Raw genomic sequence first — 17,188 nt, forward strand, 5'->3', positions numbered from 1 at the left:
TTTTCAATCAAACTTGATTGTCAGCGTTACTTTTTTTTTTTTTTTTTCTTGTATTTGAAAAAAAGTAAGGAGATGCTTTTTCCTATTGCGTCTTGCCATTTTTAAATCTCAAAACACTGTGATGACTAGGGTCTATTTTTTCTTTCCGCCCTCACACACACACACTATCCATCCTGTAATAGTACGTTGTGTCCGGGTCCCAGTGTAAAAGCCACTATATATCAAGAGCTGATCAGTTGTTCCTATTGTGATTCTATGAATGTTTTCTACTTTCTCTGTGTGGGCGAGTGCATAAAAGTGTCTTTGTGTGTGTGTGTGTGTGTGTGTGTGCAAGTGTGTGTGTGTGTGTGTGTGTGTATTAGTGAAAAATGCACTAATCCGATCAGACACAAAATAAAATGATGTTCTATGCCACTTTTTTTTTCCTCTGAAAAAAAAGATTATTCTATACATAGTGCGTTGGCATTTCTATAGTTCTTCCCTCAGTGTTTTCTCTGATGTTTATGTACTATCTTTGTGCCTAAAAATGGAAATTGTTCAAAAATGTCCATCTATATTAGTTTCTGTATCTTCAGAAGAAAGGCTAACGGTGTCTCCAGCCACCCTAGGGATGTCATGACGCTCTTACAAAAGAAACCATGCAAAATAACCTGATCTGGTAATCTGGAAAGAGTCTCAGTGTCTTTTCTCACTGCCCCTCCTTCCAACCTCTCCACCGTAAGCGTTGGGATTGTGGTGGAAAAATCCTGTATACCATATTTTTCCCGCCATGTCTCGGCTAGTATTGGCAACCAAACCAAAAGCATACAACATGGAGAATGTTTTCAAAAAATGTAAAGAAATTATTTGTGATTTCTCTTTTTCTTATGCCCTATCACTGATATTGGCTGGCTTGCTTGCATATTGACTGAGTAAGTCTAGCATAATTTTGTATGTTTCTTTAACATTTATAAGCCCCCATGTCAGCAACAGGTTTGCTGACTATAATTTTTGCTTGCTCTTGAAAACAAAATTTAAAAATAACTCCATTTCGGCAGGTTGGCACAGGGGAGTAACTTTCCCTTCTGCTTGTTTTTTTAACTCTCTTGCTGGTAAAAGTGCTTTTCTTTTCTTAAAAAAAATACAATTAGATTGTGATGACAAAGTGAAAACCTGGTGGTAATCCTGGCATCCCTTGGAGCTGGCACTTTTGTGTTTTGGTGTTGATGTCTCTAGAACAAGTAGCCATTTCATGCCGTGTTGCCATGCATGTGCCATTTGAGGTCTACAGAAAAAAAGGAATAAAAAATAAAAAGACAAAAAACAGAGTAAGTAAAGCACTAAGACATTGTATTTTTCTAAATATTAGCACTGAGGACCAATTGCCCTATCGGACCAAGCGCAACACAGCTTTTTATGTAACAAAGCTTCGTATCTATTTCTTTCTGTCTCTCTTTCTCTTTTTTTTCTGGCTTGTCTGTGCTATATTCCCCCTCTCATTTTTTGTGACAGCACAAGTGCCAGGCAAAATTGCTCTGTGTAAAAAAAATAGTGTTTTTATTATGATTTGAATTTTTATAGTTTTCGTCTACCTCAGCACCTAATCTTAGCCTAATCTTAGAAGGTGCCCGTTATCATTTTTATTTTTATTTTATTTTTGGTTGTATTAAATTTGCATTTGAGCTTTGCAAAGGTCCTGTGTCTTTTCTAGAGACAATGCTATTTCTGTGGCAGTTTGTTTCCTGTTAATCTGTGCCACCAATCTATGGCAACATCCATGTCTGTTGATAATGAAAAGGATGATCTGTTGTTTTTTTTGTTTTTTGTTTTTTTCTTTCCACGTAGAGTAAGACACATCTCTTTGTAACATTTCAGTGTTCTCTGATGGAGTGTGAAAAAAAAATAAAAAAGGAAAAATAAAGGATTTAATGCTGCAGGTACTCTTCTCTGTCGTCAATGTTGTTGTGCCTTCGGTACTGAATATAAGCACACATACACCATTTAATCTTCTAGAATACTAGCTGTAGATCAGTTGTATTTGTAGACATTTTATCCTGTTGTGGTTGATATATTTATGTATTCACGAATTTCACGTACTAAAATATCTTCATTATATTAAATACAAAACGTCTTATTGTGCTCTCTTTAGACTTCAGATTGTCTGTCTTGGCTCTTTTATTTGGGCTCCAGGAAATTTGAACAAAAAGTGTTTTTAGTAGGCTATTGCACATTCAGATATAGCGTATAAAAGTTTTAGAAGCAAGACATATCGCCTCTCTTCAATGTCAAGTGTGTATTTGTTGATATGTGTTGATTTCCACTAAAAACATGTGGACGTTTTTTAATTCAATTAAATAATTCACAAAATCGAAACATCTGCACTAATGATAATATAAATATAATCATTGAAAATATGTTGCTTAGTTTTTGCTATATTCATTTCCTCTGGCTATTAAAGGAAATCCAGTCTGATCCATATGAACAACATTGAACTGAAGCTGCTCTTCGGTTAATCCCAGAAACATTTAGATGCAGCTTGCAGTATCTGCAATTAAAATAAAAACATCAAGACTTTTTATGAAATAACCTTTTTAAGTGTACATCATCAAAATCAGGGCTACTTATTAAATATAAACATGTAACATACCGGTACAAAATATATTTAAAAAACATTTTGCCAAAGCAATCATGTGATATAATTAATTATTTGTATTAGTATGATTATTCTTATTATTTTTGTATTGGTATGAGTTAGTTTCCGTTGGTTTTTAGTTGATTGTCTTTCTTTTATAGAGCTTTTATATAACAATGATTATATGTACAATATTCATAACATGAACAAATATAATGAAAAATAAAAAAAGATTTGTTCATCAATATCAGGAAAATTATGCTGCAATAAAATATGTGTATATACCTGAAAATGTTTTATTTTATTTGGTTTATTAAAATCCATCTAGGGTTCATCCTAATTTTTATAAGATTGAAGTGGGTGAAGTACCAAATAAAAAGGCTGATTTACAGACAGCATCATTATCAATGCACAAAAAGATTTGATCAAGGCCTGATAACATGTCGGAATTCTTCTTAATATTTCAATGAGCTATAAAGCGGTATAAAAAATACTATAATGACTCATACATTTAAATCCATTTTGGAGCAAAGAAAGCAGAGCTTAGATGTTTACCAAATCTTTAAATAAATTGATAATTATGGTCAGTCAGTGAATTTTTAAATAATCCAGAACGTTCCTTGGAAACTGTGCTGCTTTCCCAGAGTCCTGAGCAGTATCGGCGCACGGGTTGACAAATAGGCGGCCGTGACCTCAAAACACTTTGCAGAGATTGCACTATACTCACTGCTTCCCATCCACACACCGAAATATGTAGACACTTGACTGGGCTTGTAAACACCATCGCTGTTTATAAACACACCAAACCGTCCCCCGCTGAGATTCCTCGACATAGCATTCCAGTCTGTACAACATTGTGTATTTACACTTGATTTCTGAGGAACTCAATACCGACGCAGAGTTATGGACCTGCTTCTCCTCACTCTGCTCTGCTTGGCCTAACCTGAAACGACTTGCAATTGAGGAGGAAAAGCATAGGATATTGCAGGCGCTGCAGAGATATCCTTTAAGTCAAATTGAAGTCTCCCTAAAGCCTGCCCTGCGCGGTTAAGCATTGGATGGAGTACTGAGGAACGCCCTGCTCTTCCTCCTCCTCCTCCTCCTCCTCCTCCTCCTATACTCTCATTCTCCTCCTCCTCCTCCTCTTTCTCTTCATCTCCTCCTTCTCTATGCAGTGTTTAACATGAAGTGGCAGTGCGTGTGTTCCCCTGTTGCCCCGCTAACCTGGCCGAAGCGTGGAGTGGCGTCAGGTACAATGAGTCGTCACGCTCACACTCTGATCCCCATGGGAGCCCCCACGATCCAGGGTGCAGCAGGGGGGGCGGCTGGGAGCCGGGGTGTCACCGGGGTGCTGTTTGTGTTGGGTGATGTGTGAGGGGTGAGGGGTGATGATGGTGACGGGTGGGGATGGGCGATATGGATAGATTAGCACCATAACAATGGGGAATTTCACAAGATATCAGGATAGGCTCAAGTTCATAATGCCATTCCAGTCCATTCTCAGTCAATCAGAGAGACTTTGCATTGAAGCATATCATCATTCATATTTAGGCCAAAATGAGATTGCTAACCTGACTCTACTCTCCTAACACTGCTGATTCATTGTGCCTCGTAGGCTATATCCTCAACCAATCCGAGTGCTTTGTATATTCCATAATCATGATCTGCCTATTTCATCTATTTGACTTATGCATTTTTGACGCTAAATACAAGATGAACCTTAAAATATGACTTAGGCAATTAGGCTGTGAGGCTGACAATATGGGGGTTTAAAGTATGGTATCGGACTTAGACTACCTTTCCTTCCTCTTGAACGTTTCAAACCGCATATTTGGATCGTTTGAAAGGCATGATGCCTTCGACCACCGAGACCCAGAGGAACATGGTGGGCAGCAGACGGTTGGCAGCCCACCATACAACCAAAAAGTCCCCAATGGGGGATTTCCCGGCCAGAGCGTTTTTTCATATCCACGTCCAACGACCTTATAAATATTGATGTCTAGTATTCCCTTTCATTCGAACCTGCCGCGTGTCACAGGGAAACACATGGGGAGGAAACGCGAGATTGGTCAAAAGTCATGAAACCTTTGCACTAATATTTCTTGAAATGCACGTTTGCCCCCAATTGGTCAGCTGTTGCGTGAGTAAAGCAGTAGCTGAACGAAGAGGAGTGTAAGGAAAACAGACAAGTGATTTGTGAGGATGTTTAGGTTTGTCTGATGTCCTGCAGACTTCCTTGTTCTCTTTTTTCCCGTGGATGGTTTTCCTGTCCTGCACGAAAAAGGGTAACTGTATTGACCACTGGAAGGCTAGTGTGTCCGGCGTGTGTGTGTGTGTGTGGGTTTGTGTGTGTGTGTGCGGGTGTTTGTGTGTGTTTTGAATGGCCATTGTGAGGAACCCAGGGGTCCCATCTTTAGTTGCTCTTTGACCCAGATATGATCTGAAAGAGAGAGAGAGGGAGAGAGAGAGAGAGAGAGAGAGAGAGAGAGAGAGAGAGAGAGAGAGAGAGAGAGAGAGAGAGAGAGAGAGAGAGAGAGGGAGGACAGTTGGGCCCTTGTGAAAGAGACCACACTAGATGGATGGGGGGGGTTGTATGTGTATGTGTGTGTTTGGGGGGGGGGAGGTGATCAGAGAGGTAGGGGGTGGTGTCCGGTCGTGTCCAAATTCCTCTCGGATTGTCATGTCAGCTAAGCTAGGATCTGTAGGGGGTAGCCGGCTTTCACACACACACGCGCGCACACGCATGCACACACACAAACACATGCGCACACAAACGTGTGCACATACACAAACACACGCACACACAGACAAACACAAACTGTTGGCTTAAATAAGTATTAATTTGAGCGGCTCTAATGATTTGTAGTTTTTCTTATTGTCTCTTTTCTTAGTTGACAGCATAACCAGACCAGACCCTTGGATTGGATTCTTCAATGTGCAGCCCTTCTACAAACACACCCCTCTCATCAAATCACCCATTTCAGAAGAGGCGAACAACATGTAATCATCAATTTCTTAGGGTAAATGGGATTTGTTACTGTAATACATGATAACGATGCTTTCTGTCTTCTGGCAAGAAGCCATGTCCCTTCTGTTGCCGTCTGAGTAGCCTTAAGAAAGTTCCACAACTCATGTTTCAGTATTGAAAATGAAAAAGAAAAATTAAGATCATATATAATATGTGTATTATTATTAATAGTATTACAAATCAATATTTCAATTTCTTTATTGATGAACTGCATTTATTTATTTTGTTTTGTTTTCCTGTTGATGTTTTCTGTAGTCCGATATACAATGATTGGCATTAAGATATTGCCTGCTACAAGAGCTGGAAAGAATTGAGCGTATTCCTAGTATAAAAAACAGTGGTACAATGAAAACAGACCATCCTCAGGTGAGGGCGCCATCTAGCGGCTCTCCGCGGCACTAACCTATCAACCGGTTCCTCTGCTTGTCTCTTTTAGGTCGATTGCATTGTTCTCTTGGGTGTTTCATCAACCTGCAACCTGTTTTATGATTTGTGAAACAGGTTGTAAGTGTCTTACAGTGAAAAAATATTAAATTGTTTACTCTGGGGAATTATTCCTTCATTCCACCCACCCAGCACCCCACACAAGAGGTAGGATTAGAATATAAATACAATTAGTAGCAGCATAATGACAAGTTATTCGGAGTATTAATAATATAAAGGCTCTCACATGTTCAACAGGGATTCTTCTTTGTAATATTTGTTTTACTCAGGAGAAGACCATGGCAGCATCAAAGACCTATCTGTTATTGGTGTGCAGCTGATAGCTGAGCTACCACAGTGAGAGAATAACAAATATGTGCTAGTTTAAAAGAAATCCCTCTGTATTTTGAAAAAAATATATTATCCCTATACTTATCCAAAGAAAGGGGTGGCAATCTTCCAGTGAAGAAAAATAAAACTGAACACCATTTTCAATAAATTAAAGGGTTTGTTGTTGATGGTGAAATGTGTTAAGCAGCCATTGAAAGTAAGGAGGCCTGTTTGTCTATGTGTAATAAAATAGTAGGCTGCACACCCCTTAGGATGTGTTTGTGTATATTACATTACATTTTTTATTTGACCTTCTCTTGCTTCAGGAGTGCAAAAATAGTAACCCTAACTTAACCCTAACTAACTTGGACCCGTCCAAACCTAAACCCAACCATATCATAAGTTCACATTTACGATAAGTGAACATTTACGACACAACGCAACATCAGGGTCCTGGATCCATTAAAGCGTCGGCGTAATGGCCGTTCCCCTTCAAACCATGGGGCCCGTGTTCCCTCTCCATGCCCTGTGGAGCCCCCGATGGATTTTTTTCGGGATGAATGCACCCATTTACTGCACAGCAGATTTTACTTTAATTATGTAGAGGAATTGTCAATACGGTTTAACGAATCCCGCGTCTCGTCCGTCGTAATGCTTTCAGAGCTACATGCTAATCTTTACTGTGAGTTCATGTGAGCGGCCAAGGCCGTTGTTAGCAGGGAATTGGAGTCGGCAAATGGATGAGGCTGTGGGTGGGTGAGCCGTGCCACTGGTGTGGAGAGCTGCAGTGCGTTTAATGGCTTATAAATGACAACGCCAGAATGGGGTGCCGCGTGTTGGATACGGCCTAATAGGAGGACACACAGAGGTTGGAGCCAAATGGAAGACAGAGTCCTTGGTGTCATGTGTTATGAATTGTAATGTTTTGGGTCCATGTGTAAACATACTGTTAAGGTTGTATTGTTGTTGATGACTTTTTCTCTGCGTCTGTCCGTCTATGTCGTTCCTGTGCTTGTTGTCTCTCTCTCTCTCTCTCTCTCTCTCTCTCTCTCTCTCTCTCTCTCTCTCTCTCTCTCTCTCTCTCTCTCTCTCTCTCTCTCTCTCTCTCTCTCTCTCTCTCTCTCTCTCTCTCTCTCTCTCTCTCTCTCTCTCTCTCTCTCTCTCTCTCTCTCTCGCGCACTCACACTCACTGACCTCCAACGTAAAAACACATGATTGGCTTCTACAAAGAAAGACTTTGTAAGCACTTACATAGGCATGGAATCATATTCATGTATTTTTATTAATTCAAAACATGATTACGCATACATACACTCCTAAACACACACTTTACTGGAAGCTTTCACAAAGGAAATCAGCAGAAACTGCTATGCAAAAATTATAAAAGCAATTGAAAGTCATTGTACCTTATAATGATACACTTTTGACAGCCATGTCAAAAGTGCCTCATTATGGCTCTTTTATGCGCTAATTACCAATATCCAGTAAGTCTTTGATACAATAGGGACACATAAGTATGGCTTATCAAGAGTTATTTTTTCCTCAACTAAGTATTTTTGAATGTTAATTAATTCAAAGCAATGAAACTGACCTGTGTTTTGACTTTTTGGAAGCATGTCAGCAAGCTTGGGGAAGAAAAGCCTTTATTTTTTTTAAGAATATATTGAGTATTGTACAACTCATTGTGAACACAGGAGGCTATGGCTGCGTCTTCAGCACAATAGAAAGGCTCACATCCAGGATTAACATATGGATTGTATCAACACGACACAACACTGTTAAGTTAAGTAGGTAATAAGTACACACGTCATTTGCCCTTCTACAACCAATTTCCTCTCTTGATTTCAAAATGGAATAGTAGGCTAAAATACGGTTTGTTGGTTTTAATAGGTAAACCGGGTTGATCAAGTTAATGAATAGCATGAATTATATCCAGAGTGAGCTCAATCCAGCCTGAGCGTCAGACTAGTTATGTACAGTGTGTATAATTCTCCAAACACTGTTTTCTAACCCAGCAGAACAATTCCTATGGAATATCGTTGCGGTTGCTTTTTTGTTAATGTTGAGATATTCATTCATCTAACATGTCGTTATGCTCATCCCCAGTATCTTACATCAGCGTATCCGGTGGCAACAATAATATACAAGAATAGGTGAAGACGAGTATACTACGCACTAACATCCCACCCGGATGCCCACGTCTCCATCTGTCCTCCCCTGTTTCTTAGAGCACTGTACATGTGTGCATGACTAAGTAAAGCAGCCTGCGGCCGTAATGACACCTCTTACTCTCTAACCGCTGTACCCCCCGACGCCCCCCTGGGGCTCCCCAAGCGCTACACGGTTGGCCTGCTGCTCCATACAACCTCGGCGGAGCAGGGCGCTTCGGCTCGGCGCGCTAAAGAGTCGTAATCCTCAGACGATCTGCCACACCGACCACAGGGTGCCGAGCGTGATGCTGTACGCCACCATGGCAACCAAGTAGACCCGGAACAGCAGCACGTCCAGCACGTAGCCGATCTGCAGCCACTCCTTGGCGACCTCCCGGCATTTGTCCCTCTTCTCCAGGAAGTGGCGTATGGAGGTCACCTCCTGCAGGATGTTGTCCACCACCGGCGGGACGCCCAGGCCCCCCAGGAGACCCCCCCCGTCCCGTTCGGTTTGGTGGGGGTGGTTGTGGTGGTGGTGGTGGTGGGTGGGGGGGCCGCCCAGTCCGTCGAGCCCGACGAGCCCCGTGTGGCCCATCTCGCAGGTGTGGTGGAGAGAGCAGGGCCCTGGAATACAAGGAGAGCAGACCAGTCGTCTGTTGAGCCGGAGTTGGACTGAGATTAACCACGCTCTTAGGGGATATCTTCTTTTCAGATATGAAAAATTCAGAATACATATATAAATCAAAAATGATGATTGTTATATCCTAAAAATAACAAATAATTCATGTTTAGTTTAAATTATTAGTAAATAAAGTCACTCTCAGGTTCAAATGGCTGCAAGCATGGTCATTGCATGCTCGATTGCAGTTCTGCGCCAATGTGATGAAATGTGGATCATTCCAGGGCAATCGAGCGGCGAGCTTGCCAGTTCAGGGAACAGGCGTGTATCATAAGGGCGGAGGACTGAACGTTCGAAAACGTCTCTTCTCTCTTTTCTTCACCTCCCCTACCATTCAATTCACTCTGAAGTCCCTTTAAAACAAAACGACCCCTCCAATCATGCCCCCTGGCTCACCTCTCCCGTAGCCGGGCTCCTTGAAGCGCTCCAGGTCGGAGGCGGCCTGGGAGGAGGAGGACGTGGACGAGGAGGAGGAGGAGGAGTGCGTGGACAGCATGGAGCACAGGCGGTGCTTGGTGTGGATGCAGAAGAGGACGGGGGCTTTCTCCAGCACCAGCCGCTTCAGCCAGTCGGGAGCGGGCCGCTGCAGGTCCTGCTTGTGCACGAGGCGCACGATGATGATGGTCTCGGCCAGGCTGATCACCAGCAGCGCCATGCACACCACGAAGTACACGCCTGGAGGAGGCAGGAGGGAGCAGGTAGGGTCTGACTCACGCTGGGAGTCAGACCCAAAGGTCCACATTGTACCTGAGGCCATGTTAGATACAACATGCAACTGCATTGTAAACCTGTGCGCATTAATTATAATGTATCGAATAGAAAATGTCACTGTTAATCGCTTTGGTTGCTAGTGTCTGCAAAATTTCTCCATAGCCAAGAGAGAGTGCCTATCGTGTAGGCTCTGATAGACATACTAATCTCATTTAAATGACAGCTGTGCCTTCTACATTTTTCTTTACAGGAAAAAATCAAGTGTCAATTTTATGGATATTATCTGGCGAAGACAGTGTTCTTTCCCGTTGTGCAAATATTGTGTGGAAAGAAACTGTAACAGAACTCCTGGAAAGAGGTAGGACACAGAACAACATTAATCAGTTTGTGAATTGGTTGATTTTTCATTAACAGGAAACCGGTGCGTTTTAAGAGCTCTTTGTTATGTACTGCAAATACAACAATAAGCTCAATGCACTGTGGAAACAAGTTTTAATTTAGATTATTAAGCTAAAACTAATTAAAAACTAATATTGTATCATTGTTGGTAACTGGTACAAGCAGCATAAACGGCTGTCCCGTTGTTGGAAAACAACGAACATCATTCTAAGCGTTATGTGACGTTAACGGCTTAACTTCCACGTACCTATGAGGGGGGTTCCGATGGCGGTGGCGGGCAGCGTGTCAGACACGATGATGAGGAAGACGGAGTAGCCCAGCAGCAGCGTCACCTTAAAGGAGACCCTCTCCCCGCTGTCGGGGGGCAGGTAGAAGCCCACGATGTCCATCACCATCAGGAAGATGCTGGGCAGCAGCAGGTTCACCGTGTAAAAGAGCGGCCGCCTCCGGATCACCACCTGACCAGGGGAGGCAAGGGTTGTGTATTTAAAGGGTTTAAAATCATACGATAAATGGAGGGAGGTCAATATGGAGTGAATTTGCCCTTCTGAAGTTAAACACGTGCCATAGCATTTACTTTTTTGTGTTTTAAAAGAACGTTTAGAAGATTTGAGTTCTGTTTTTTTAGCATTAGATGTAAAAGAAAGCATGTCACTTGAGATTTGTCTCAAAAAGTGGCACCCTTTTTTTTGCCTTAGCACCTACCGTTGTTTTGAAATAAACTTCAAAACAACGGCGCAGATTTTCTCAAAAAGTGGCACACTTTTTTAGCTTTGGCGTCGCTATGCTCCGTCTTTCTGCAACGAAATCAGGGGAATAGGTTGAATAAAATAAATTGATTATCAAAGAGCTCACGTGGAACTTCATCTCGGCGTAGTAGTCGTCGTTGTCCAGGCTGAAGGACTTGTAAGCGGACAGCACGTGGAGCAGCTCCCACTCGCCCTGGTTCATGAACAGGCTGTGGTCTTCCTTCAGCTCCTGGGGGCTCCGCATTAGTGTGATGTTGATGTCTTTGACTGCAGTTGGGAGGCACAAGCGACCAGACAGCGAAGCAACCTACCTTATTCACCGATAGCCATGTTGGTTAATTGGTTGGAGAAACCTTCTTGAATCTTTTGGGTGAACCATGAACTAATTGATGCATTGTTTTTAGTTCTGCGTTCCATTTCCCCAGGCAGCATTTAGATGCATTTTGATTGAGTTTCCATGGTTTCCCGAAAGATTCTAGACGGTTTCTGAAACCAACTGGCTACTATGAATAAGGCCAATAGTGAGAGAGCAATAGGCAGAGTTAATGACGTTTATAATCAAGCCAGTTTGTTAGGAAAAAATACTGTTTTTTTTTTTTTTCTCTATTGCTAATCAAAACTGTAATTTATGAAACGCTTAAAAAAATGTGGTTGGTTGTATGAATTTGTTGCCTTGACTTTATTTTGTAAAGAATTTTTTTTCCCTCTGAACTCATAACACTTTTCCCTATTTTTAGGCCTGAAATCGAGTATTGATTTTTTGACAAATTGTTTTTATATTTTGAAACCCCTCGTACAAGACACAGAATATGTATATATTGAGGCAGATGGATGGGTCCAGTAAAATACTTGGATATATCTGTAGGTAGGCAAAAATGTGATGACATTTAAACCCAATTTTAAAAGCACACCAGGCATAATCAGATTGACAACATGTAACCTTGACAACATAGCAATGCTGACATAGCATAAGTCAAGCGAAACGTGACTTTCTTTTGGAATGATCTACGAGAAAACATCAAACCGTTGTTGTTTCTTTCATCTGACTTCACAGACAGAGTAGATTGGCGTTCTGATTCTCCTCTTTTACAGAGAGAGGCGTCTCAACAGAGCTATGTGTGGGCAGCAGACCTCACTATCATATGGGAACAAATAGAAACTAAGGAATTATCATAATGGTTACAATATTCCTGTGCAAAACATTTGTGACAATTTGTAAACCTACACAAAAGAGTTTTGTGTATTTTGAACATCTTTGAACATCAGTATTCCCCTTGTGTCTTCTTTTGGATATCCCCCCCCCCCATTCTTATTTCACTGATCAAAATACATGATATGTGTCCAGATTCAAATAAACTTCAAAACAACGGCCCAGATGGATGAATGTGCATGTGCGTGCATGCTGATCACAACATGCGCTGCTGCCCGGGAGCCGTCCTGAAAGAGGTTCTTTCAACCTCAGATCTCAAACGTTTGTGTGGAACAGAGAAATCCACAGGGTTTGACATAACAGGGTTTGTCCAGTCCAATAAGGTTAGGAACTCCCTAATCTAAAAAAATATCCATATTGGACTTCATTTGGGACATCTATATAATTGAACATCTCCTGCTGTAATTATTTATACGCCTAGATTACAAGAGAAATTCTGTTTTTTGGGGGATTTCACAAAGATTTTTTACAATTTATTATAGTTTTATATTTTGTTCCAGGGACTTCATGGTATTCACTCTATGGTAAATAGGTGGATTGATAGAAAAAATACTCTTCAACACAATCAAAATGGAACGAAAGTGGTAATGAGCGTACTGGTATGGAGCCAGCTCTGGAAGGTCAGGCTGCAGTTCTGGACGTCGAAGGGGAAGTTGTAGATGTTGAGGGTGCAGGCGGTGACCACCTGGATGGGCTTGTAGTTGCTCACCAGGCCCTCGTGGGTCACGTAGACGTAGGGAATATCCGGGGACTTGCCCACGTCTACGCTGAGGAGAGAGAGGGAGGCCGACACACGCAAAGAGATTTCTCAGAGTGTAAAGGACATTCAGGTGACTAATTACAACATGGTGGGACATTTTACTGGCTGTACCCTTCAATCTGTGTTTGAATATTCCCATGAAATATTATTCAAAAAGACATTCTGCACCCACAATTGATCTATTATTTGATTTACAGCATTTCAACAGTTTGTACAAATAGTCAGCTGTTATTTTATACTGTAAATATATGTAGTTCTAATTGTTATAATATACATATGTTAGTATGTTACTGTTATCCACAGTAATTTGACACAGAGCAGTCTGTTTCTTATCTGACACATGCAATACTATAAATAAACGTGTTGTACTCCCTCATCTATTTACCTACACTAGTATACACCTGGTACTGTAACGAGATGGTCTATATTTGGCCCTAAACTTCTCCACAGGATACTTACAACTCGTTGATCAGTATGTCCGGCACCCACACATTGGCAGTTGGAATAGAGACTTGTTTCACCTCATCAAAGTCCTCTGGGTTCCAGACCATGAATTCATCAGTCCATGCCTAATGTATGCAACACAACAAATAAGTATGTAGTCGTATGGAATGAAAATACATACTTTGTTTTGCAATGTGATTTCATTATTGCTTGGACATTTTTTAATTGGTATTCCGGAATTGTTTTCAATGACTTACCTGCCTGTACCAGATGTACGTTGTCAACACCTGGTTCTTTTCATCCTAAAATAACGGGGTCGAAAAACCAAAATGAGACATAAAAGTTCCTACAACGTGTTTGTGTGTTAATCCATCAGAGCTAAACACGTTATCGACATCGGTCCCAACGTGTTTGGGTTTACGGGTATGCGTGTCCTAACTTATGTAGCGTGCAATAATCGTAACATTGACAGCATTGAAGTGATAAAAACTTACCACGTTGAGAATGGAGTAAATCATGAGGTCGATCGCCACCGAGGTGGAGTCGCGCCAGTCCTTCACGGGTCGAACCCCTTTCTTGTACCCAGCGCTCAGGAACTCGGACAGACGCACCAAGGTGGCATTGGCAAATCGTCCCATGCTGTTGCCAATCTTTTTAACTATTGGAAAGTAGTAGAGGGGATGTATTTGGCATGCATGAAGGTTTAAAAGTATTGGAAATGCATCGCAACCCCAGTGTTGGTTTGGTTATCGTACCTGGAGAAGCTGGTAGGACGCCCTGAACGAGGAGGAAAACAAGAGCTGTCCATGGTACCGAAAGTCTCATTCTGGAGTTGGTTTGACGTATTTCGAACGAGTTTGAAAAATGGATTCTTTGCTGTTAAAAGTTTCTAAGCTATACACTTTGTAATCTATAGCCTACCTGTGTTTACAGAAGCATCAAGCTGCTGTTCTCTGCTGCTGGCTCGCTGGTCCAAAACCATGTGACGTCGTTGGACCCACGAGGGTGTGTCCTCTTCAAGGCAGGACTCACCGCTTGAGATAGTTTGTAAGCGTACGGAAGTGTTGCTATTCTTGTTATATGTTAAGATATTTGTGGGGAAATATACTTCAATCATAGGCCTAGTCTGAAAAGACAAAAGCCAACCTTGATATGTTTCTAGGTTCAAGCCTGACAGGGCAGCAGCATAGACTGAATAGTATTATAATTGTGTATAAAAGCACAATGTTATATTTTTTGTGCTTTTTCCTCCTTTATTGAAATTTAAGATAAAAGTCTCTTCTATAGTTGACTCCCAGGAGAAAGGTTGGTAGTTTGATTCCCATTCAGTGACAGTTATAGTAGGCCTATGGGGCCAGCTTATATCCTTGGTAGGAAAATCTTCTTAAATATACAGGTAAAGATGGCTCTTATGGGACGCGTGACAAGGTTACAAGTCCCATTTGAAACCTTTTGATAACCTTTTATATAAAATGAATATGTGTATAATGCATGCATCATAACCCTATCCCAAAAATGTAATTCCTCTGCCTGTTAGAGCCTTTGTCATTCATTTTAAGTGACCTAAATTCCAATTGCCTAAATCTATTTCAAATGTTGAAATTTTACATTTTAAGATGCTTTACTAGGTGGAAACACGTTTTTATTGCTGGGGAAATACTACATCTTGTACTACTAGTCCTTATGATATATGTGTGTGTATATATATATATATATGTGCATGTATATATATATATACATTAGAGCTGTCAGTTAAACGCATTATTAACGGCGTTAACGCAAACCAAAAAAACTTAAATTTTTTATCGCGCGTTTAACGCAATTATTTTATATAAAAAAAAAAAAAAACTTTTTTTTTTTCTTTGGCTCAAAACAAAGAAGCAGTAGCCTGACTGCTATGTTCAAATGACATTTGTTCAAAGCAGTCGTTTAATTGCACTATAGGCTCTTTTTTTGTATCGTCCTGTTTTGATCAGTGTATATGCCAATGTTGTTATCAATAAAAAATCATTTGCACAAGGCAAGCCGATGCACTTCACCATGTTGATAAGAGAATTAAAATGAGAAGAATTATGGGACAAAAAAATCAAGGGATATTTAGCATAGAAAAATAATTTGCGATTAATCGCGATTAATTAGAGTTAACTATGACATTAATGCGATTAATCACGATTAAATATTTTAATCGCTTGACAGCTCTAATATACATATATATATATAAATATATATATACATATATATATATATATATATATATATATATATATATATATATATATATATATATATATATATGTGCATATATATATATATATATATATATATGTGCATATATATATATATATATGTATATGTATATATATATATATATATATATATATATATATATATATATATATATATATATATATATATATATATGTATATATATATATATATATATATATATGCACATATATATATATGCACATATATATATATATACACATATATATATATATTAGAGCTGTCAAGCGATTAAAATATTTAATCGTGATTAATCGCATTAATGTCATAGTTAACTCTAATTAATCGCGATTAATCGCAAATTATTTTTCTATGCTAAATATCCCTTGATTTTTTTGTCCCATAATTCTTCTCATTTTAATTCTCTTATCAACATGGTGAAGTGCATCGGCTTGCCTTGTGCAAATGATTTTTAATGATAACAACATTGGCATATAGACTGATCAAAACAGGACGATACAAAAAAAGAGCCTATAGTGCAATTAAACGACTGCTTTGAACAAATGTCATTTGAACATAGCAGTCAGGCTACTGCTTCTTTGTTTTGAGCCAAAGAAAAAAAAAAAAAAAAAAAAAAAAAATATTTTTTTTTTATAAAATAATTGCGTTAATCGTGCGATAAAAAATTTAACGCCGTTAAATTTGGTTTGCGTTAACGCCGTTAATAACGCGTTTAACTGACAGCTCTAATATATATACATATATATATATATATATATATATATATATATATATATATATATATATATATATATATATATATATATATATATATATATATATATATATATATATATATGTGCATATATATATATATATGTGCATATATATATATGTGCATATATATATATATATATATATATATATATATATATATGTGTATATATATATATATGTGTATATATATATATATATATATGTGTGTGTATATATATATATATGTGTATATATATATTAGAGCTGTCAAGCGATTAAAATATTTAATCGTGATTAATCGCATTAATGCCATAGTTAACTCTAATTAATCGCGATTAATCGCAAATTATTTTTCTATGCTAAATATCCCTTGATTTTTTTGTCCCATAATTCTTGTCATTTTAATTCTCTTATCAACATGGTGAAGTGCATCGGCTTGCCTTGTTCAAATGATTTTTTATTGATAACAACATTGGCATATAGACTGATCAAAACAGGACGATACAAAAAAAGAGCCTATAGTGCAATTAAACGACTGCTTTGAACAAATGTCATTTGAACATAGCAGTCAGGCTACTGCTTCTTTGTTTTGAGCCAAAGAAAAAAAAAAAAAAAAAGTTTTTTTTTTTTTTTTTTATAAAATAATTGCGTTAATCGCGCGATAATTTTTTTAACGCCGTTAAATTTGGTTTGCGTTAACGCCGTTAATAAC

At 39.3% G+C, this 17,188-nt stretch overlaps 1 protein-coding gene across 1 annotated transcript; it reads right to left on the reverse strand.

The window, feature by feature from the left end:
• Window positions 1-7,655: 7,655 nt before the first annotated feature.
• Window positions 7,656-14,470, reverse strand: htr3a (5-hydroxytryptamine (serotonin) receptor 3A). The gene is made up of 9 exons (XM_030359935.1): window positions 14,250-14,470; window positions 13,989-14,152; window positions 13,752-13,796; window positions 13,510-13,619; window positions 12,888-13,057; window positions 11,187-11,347; window positions 10,579-10,789; window positions 9,618-9,896; window positions 7,656-9,166 (listed from the first exon to the last, which is right to left on the reverse strand). The coding sequence occupies exons 1-9, from the start codon at window positions 14,317-14,319 to the stop codon at window positions 8,808-8,810; spliced, it is 1,569 nt and encodes a 522-aa protein (XP_030215795.1). The 5' UTR covers window positions 14,320-14,470; the 3' UTR covers window positions 7,656-8,807.
• Between the last annotated feature and the right edge of the window lie 2,718 nt (window positions 14,471-17,188).

Source organism: Gadus morhua, chromosome 7 (genome assembly GCF_902167405.1).
Source record: "Gadus morhua chromosome 7, gadMor3.0, whole genome shotgun sequence".
NCBI lineage: Eukaryota > Metazoa > Chordata > Actinopteri > Gadiformes > Gadidae > Gadus > Gadus morhua.